The sequence below is a fragment of the Bos javanicus genome, chromosome 10 (genome assembly GCF_032452875.1).
Source record: "Bos javanicus breed banteng chromosome 10, ARS-OSU_banteng_1.0, whole genome shotgun sequence".
In the NCBI taxonomy this organism is placed as follows: domain Eukaryota; kingdom Metazoa; phylum Chordata; class Mammalia; order Artiodactyla; family Bovidae; genus Bos; species Bos javanicus.
The window spans coordinates 27308587-27315736 of NC_083877.1; the positions used below are offsets into that span (position 1 = coordinate 27308587).

Here is a 7150-nt window from a genome sequence, read left to right on the forward strand (position 1 = left end):
ACACCTTTCACAGAAAGTGTAGAGAAAATAAAGCAGGCATGGGCTTTGGGGTAATCCACAGCACTCAGGATCTCTTTTGTCTGAAATGTCCAGGAGTGAGTAGACTATGATCTATGAAAACATCCAGTATATCCTTTTGACTTCACAAGAGAAAATTAGAGTATTTTACTTCCAATATTTTCTAATTCCAGTCTCACTTTTCAAACTTTGCCATCTTCTGGAAATATTGAAGGCAGAAAGCTACTTTTTTTTGTTACATACTATGAGAGTGACCAAAGACTAAATTAGAAAAAACTTTTAAACAGGTTGTAATGATAAACACAGTTATATAATATTTTTTCATATGGATACTGGCCATTTCACCTTTTTAAGTAGGATTCTTATGAAGAGTTGCATTATTAAATGAACAATTAACCAGATGACCCCAAAATCCCACTATTTGGTATTTACTGAAGTGAAATAGAATAGTTAAATACATAAATCTATGAAAGAATATTCACACAGCTTTACTCTTAATCATGAAAAAATGGAGACAACTCTACTATCCTAAACTGGGGATATATATACAATGCAATACTATTTATCAATGAAAATAAATGACTAATATATGCATCAAATGGATGAATCTCAAGTACAGAGTAAGAAAAGCCAAATGCAAAAGACAACAAATTGCACAATTCCATTTGTCTGCTATTTTGGAAAAACGAAAAGACAGAGACAGAAAAGAGACCAATAGTTTCATAGGACAGGGGTTTTGTGTGTGGTTGAGTAAAAGGGCCACAGGAGAATGTGATGTGAAATGAGACTGTAATGTATCATGGTGCAATGGTTACCCAAGTATATACGTGTAACTACAAAACTCTCATTGGTCTTTCACTTAATAACTATAAGACTTAGGAACGTCACTTAGTCTCTTTTGCCTGTTTTCTCCTTTGTAAACAGCTCTATATATCATCATAGTTAGTGAGATGATACCTAAAAAGTGTGTGGTAGTACCCAAGTAACTGAATTAGTGTTGACTCTGTGTTCTCAAAAACTGGGATGGTTATGGATTCTAGTCCTCAGGGCACAAAATGGGTGGTAAGTCAAATATATTCATTTAAATGTTTTGAGATCTAGAAATGAAAGAGATAAACAAAACTTTAAGAGGGAGAAATTGAGACAGTAAATAAGGAGGAGAGAAGCAGGGACAATAAGGGAAAGGAAATAAACTGAGATTTAGTAAAATAGTCTTTGGCTTTTATTTAAAATCAAAACTTCCAACAAAAAAAGATAAAGAAAAATAGCTCCAATGGCATACATTGATATGTACATCTACCACTACCGATAGGAATAGGAACAGAAGGATGCACTACAAGACTGATACTTGTTACCTCTGAGAGTGGATGAGATTTGGAGGGGAGAGATGAAGTGGGACTTCAATAACTGCTTAATGATATACATGAACATATATCAGTATTAGCTTGACTCTTATAAGTAATGCTGTATCTGTGTATTATATCTTTAATTAAATAGTAAATTAAAAAGCATCCATCCACAGTCTTCTTGTAACGGAGTTGGATGAGCACAGCCCTTAGTAAGCAGCCATTGCTGTGTCTCTTATTCTACACCTGTTACTAGGCAACAGGTCTTGCTCAGACCTTGCTGGGTGCCTCAGTGGCCCCACCCACAAGCAACCAACCGTCAATGAGCCACTGTTAGTTGTCCTGCTCAGCTATTGGTCAGCACTGCAGTGGGCCCTGCTCACAGCTAACTGTCAATGAGGGACCACTGGGGAAATAATGGAGTCAAGGGTCAGTGGTATGGTGATCATCAGCTGGACAGTGAGGTAAGAGGCAGATTCAGGCCTTCTCCTGGAAGGCCCTCCAGCTTATCCAGTCTTGGGCCAGCAGGTGAGCTGGAGGACCCAAGGAATAGACTAGGGACTATATCTCATGGAGCTCCACGGCCCACACTAAGACCCTTCACTAGCTTGGCCCAGGCTTTGAGGCAGCAGTGAATGTCACCCCCATCCCTGTCTCTCCAACCCTATAGCAGTGGCCATCTGTATAAGTTGCAGTCTATGAGACCTGGTCTCCCCATTTGTGCAGCCTGAGGAGACTGAGGGCCAGCTGGGTTGGGTGCCTGGCTCCCTTAGGGATGACACCTAGGCAGGATATGGGAACCTGGCCCTAAAGGAGCTACCAACTGAGCTCTTCCTCCTCTTAGCCAGGACCTGGACCTTGGAGGGTGAAGGTTGTGCCTTAGGACTTTGCCCTTTCTGATCAAGACAGAGAATAACATTCATCTGGTAGAGATATACAGTACATCGTTACCTGACCATGACCTGACCTCAAGGACAAAGGATCTGACACCAAGAAGTCTGCAACAACTAACCACACCCATCCCTCACCTTTTGCTTTTAAAGGGGCTTGCTGAAAGCTTTGAGTAACTTTGGGGTTCTTAGGGCATAAGCCACCCATCTCTTTGTATAAATCTGTAATAAACCTTTCTCTGTTCTGAATTCTAATGTTTAGTATTGATGGGTCTCTGTGTGCAGGCAGAGGGGCTTGCGAATTCAGTAACACTCTCATCACATACAGAAATGCTTATAACATGGTTAACACACAAACCATTAACATTCAGAACTTTGCTCAAGGTAGCATTGAGAACATTGAGACCAACTATTCCTCCCAAGTCCCAGGAAGCAGAAGTTTAAGTAGGCCCCTAAGTCGTGAGCATAGTTGCAAAGTGATGAGGTGAGGGTGAGCTGCCTGTCACCTGCCATTCACATGTCATCTAACTTCTGCTGGCACTGGCTGATTCTGGCATCTTAGTTCTCTTCATGACATGGTAGATGCAGAACAAAAGGAAAAAAGTTATATCCTCCTAAATTCAGAATATTTGAATCTGTTAAACTTCCTTCTTTTACAGTTTTAGGTGTAATTAACTGAACTAACTTTAGCTTTTACAAGGGGGCATTATTTTATTATGCATGCAAAACCCAACTTTTCCTCAAGGGAAGTTGAAGACTAAGGATCCCCGAGGAGCATGACAGGGAGAGACTTTTCAAATGTTTGGCTTTATTAAAACACAGATATGGAAAGTTTCCAAACCCAGAGGCTACTCCTTAGAGTGTACATTTGCCACATTGAGGATGCACTCTCACCAACACTGTGCGAAATGGCAGAAAATTACTTGGATTTCATTTCAGACTAAAAGGAAAATCTAGAGTAAGCCTTCTCAGTTAGGAAAAGGATCTGGTTTCAGAGGTGATCTGTATAAGGTAAGTATATCCCAATCTATCTGATTTTTTAACTTTCACATTCAGTGTTTCTCCTCTATTTTGATTTGATGTCCCCCACCCCTTTAGCATTTTTTCATAACTATCTGTGAAGCTTACTGTTCTAAAGATGTTATTTTAGTTAATGTGCTTATAGGAAAGACTATGGGCTTTCTCTATCAGTCAGTCCCTGGGACTTTGGGATTCTTAACACTTTGACAAACTAACAAAAAACACTGCCTTTCTACAATCTTAAAAGTTCCTAGAGGCCCAAGTTAGTAAGATCAGTTCTCACAGATTCTCCAACTTCCCAACCCAGGGATTGAACCCAGGTCTCCCGCATCGCAGGCAGATTCTTTAATATCTGAGCTACCAGGGAAGCCCCCAACTTACATTAACATTTTCTAATTCCTTTTATATTTTACTTGCTCTACCATTGATCAAAGTAGTAAATGGAAAAAAGCCTCAGCCAAATATCAATAGGGCAAAGTACTCTACAATTTAAGGACAAACAGAACTGAATTTATATTAATGTAAACCTTTACTTCTTTCCCTATTGTTATTGGCTATGTACATTTACTGGTGTTTCAGTCACTTCTTTAAAGAACTAAATATCTTATTCCAGAAATCTTTTTTACTTAGTCTTCTCAAATTCAAGATTCCTATAGAAACCATTTTGGTAGGGAAGCTATCCTGGAAGCTTTGGAGTCAGACAAACCTGTTTATTTTCCAGTTTTAGAACTTTTGAACTTAAGGTGGGAAAATAAAATTTCACATCTACAAAAGGGCAAGAAACACGATTGCTAAAATAATGTGTGTGTACATAGTTTATTGGGGCTTCCCAGGTGGCTCAGTGGTATAAAATCTGCCTGCCAATGCAGGAAATGCAAGAGACCTGGTTTCAATGTCTGGGTCCAGAAGATTCCTTGGAGTAGGAAATGGCAACCCACTCCAGTATTTTTGCCTGGAAAATCCTCTGGACAGAGGAGCCCAGTAGCTACAGTCCATGGGATCACAAAGAATCTGACATGAGTGGGCAACTGAGCATGCATGTACATACAGAGTTTATTAGACCTTATGTTGTGTTCCCACCAAAATAACATAGATCTTATGTTGTGCTCTTACCAAAATAACAAAGTAAAATAATTTTAAACTCAATACTGAGATGCTGCCAGTCCATAATCCATATGCCGATTTTCATTTAAAAAAAATAGTCATACTTTTTCTGAGGAAAGAAGAAAACACTTGAGGAAAGAAAATAAAAGCAAAATCCAAAGTAAAAATGTGCCCAGAAGAGTAGCAGGCAGTTCAAACAAAAAGAAAGGCAAATAGTCCTTTAAAATGGTGTGTGTTGATGGGGAGAGGGAGATGCTTAATCTCACAGTAAGAAATGAAATCTACATTTAGATGTCATTTCTTGTTACCATTGAGAAAACATTCTAGTGGTAACGAGTGAAAACAGGCAATTTTGTACACAACTAGTTGAAATATAAAATGTTTGAAGTCTTATAGAAGGAATAACTAACAAAATAGGTTTTTAAAGTGCTTACTTGGTAAATAGTAAGTTCTAGTGAGTCAACTTAACATTAGTAGCTAGACTGAAGATAACAACAGGACAATATATAGAGAGAAATAAAGAGACATTAAAGAAGGAAAAGTAGAAATAAAGAAGGAGGGAAGGAAGGAAGTGGGGAGGGACAGATGGATAGAGAGAGGGAGAAAAGAAAGGAAACAAAGGCTTTGCTTTCTGGCTTGTAGAAAATAGAAAATATATGTGTCCACAGTTCACAGAGGTCAATTTAAATAATGCAAAGGAATAGTGTAAGTACAAATGAAGTAGAATTTATTAATATATTTTCTCCCACAGGGGCAGTCAGGAGTAAAAGTAATTTAAATTGGCCTGTCCTTTAGGCTACTCTGAAATAAGAAATTTCTGTTGCCAGTGAAGGCAAAGGACCAGTCAATGTGCATTAATAAGTGGATAAGTTAGGCTAAGGAGTAGATAATATTATGGATATATCTTCTCATAGAGAGATCAAAATGCATGAAAATATTTTGCACTATAAATGTGTAGTCAGCATCTAGGGTTTCTTTTGGAACACAAACATCTTTTCTGAAGTCATTTGATGAACAGTTTCTCCCTGAGTATGTAGAAGACCTTGGTTTAATTCAATCTGCTATATATATCAACTTAGAAATTGATTTGTTTCTAAAAAGTATATACTATAATGAATTATTGCCCTAGATAGATTCTGAAAAATAAAAACCCTCTAAATAGATTTTAGAATGATGCATTCTCCCTGCAGAAAAGGTATATTCAAGCTCTGGAGAAATTGTTCATAAAACACATTACTACTAAATTTTAATCAGAATATTTGTTTTTAATAACCCTTAAGAACTGTACTTCTGATGGATAAAGTTTTTGACCTGTCCTTCTACATATAATTAGCTTCTTTGTTTAGTCAGAGGATTGTGCCCATCCATAAATTCATAAAATGTTATTTTCAATTTTGAGCTCAGTATAATGCTAAGATTTCAACACTGCACCTGAGAAGAATTTATCTGCTCTCTGACACCTAAACCTTAAGTTCTTCTTTCTAGAAGTTCTTAGTTCATCTCTTCTGGACACTTTAGAAATTTACTAAATGGAAGAAGCAAAACAGTCCGTGGTATCTGAGTTCATTTTTCGTGGACTCTGTGATTCAAGGGAGCTCCAGAAATTCCTCTTCCTGCCATTTTCTGCACTCTACCTGATGACCGTCCTGGGCAACCTTTTCGTTGCATTCTTAACCATCACTGACTCTCATCTCCATTCCCCAATTTACTTCCTCTTAGCCAATCTCTCATTTGTTGACTTCAGCTTTTCCTCAGTGACCACTCCTAAACTGATCACAGACTTCCTAAAGGATAATAAAACCATCTCCTTTGGGGGTTGCATGAGTCAAATCCTCTGTGTACATTTCTTTGGAGGGGGTGAGATGGTACTGCTTGTGACAATGGCCTATGACCGTTGTGTAGCCATCTGCAAGCCACTCCATTACTCCAGCATCATGAACAGACAGAAGTGCATCTGGCTAGTATTGACATCATGGATCATTGGCTTTGTGCATGCCGCAAGTCAACTAGCTATGATTTTAGATCTTTCTTTCTGTGGACCCAGAATAGTGGACAGCTTTTTCTGTGATATTCCCGAAGTGATCAAACTAGCCTGCACGGATACTCATACTCAGAGAATATTGATAAATGCTGACAGTGGTGTCTTGGCTACAACTTGCTTCATCCTCTTGCTGATCTCTTACACCTACATCCTGGTGACTGTCCGTCTTAGCTCCAAGGATGGGTCATCAAAGGCACTCTCTACCTGTACTTCCCACATCACAGTGGTGGTGCTGTTCTTTGGACCCTGCATCTTCACCTATCTGTGGCCACCCAGCATCACTTGGGTGGATAAGTTCCTTGCTGTGTTTTACACAGTAATCACACCTCTCTTGAATCCAGCCATTTATACACTGAGAAATAAAGAGATTAAGAATGCCATAAAGAGACTGATAAGTTAGCATATGGATTCAAGGTGTAATTTTTAGATCTTTCATGTAATCAGCAATTCCATCGTGTGCTCCCCAATTTGTATATATTCTGACCTATAAACTTAACTGGAAATATGTTGTATCCATAAGCTATAAATATTCCCAAATGTATGCTGTGATTTAATCCACTAAGAAAATATGTTAAAATGCAACACTAAAATTCTTAACATTGGGAGGAAATAAATGTTTTCATAAATAATTCTTTGTATAGGACAAAAACTTATCCAGTGATAACAATAATTGCCGGGGACCAGCCCCAGCTGATCCAGGGAATTCGAAGCGGGGACGGCGTCGGCGAGGA

At 38.5% G+C, this 7150-nt stretch overlaps 1 protein-coding gene across 1 annotated transcript; it reads left to right on the forward strand.

The window, feature by feature from the left end:
* The first annotated feature begins 5907 nt into the window (after positions 1-5907).
* Positions 5908-6819, forward strand: LOC133255396 (olfactory receptor 4F4-like). The gene has a single exon (XM_061429851.1). The coding sequence runs from the start codon at positions 5908-5910 to the stop codon at positions 6817-6819; it is 912 nt and encodes a 303-aa protein (XP_061285835.1).
* The last annotated feature ends 331 nt before the right edge of the window (positions 6820-7150 follow it).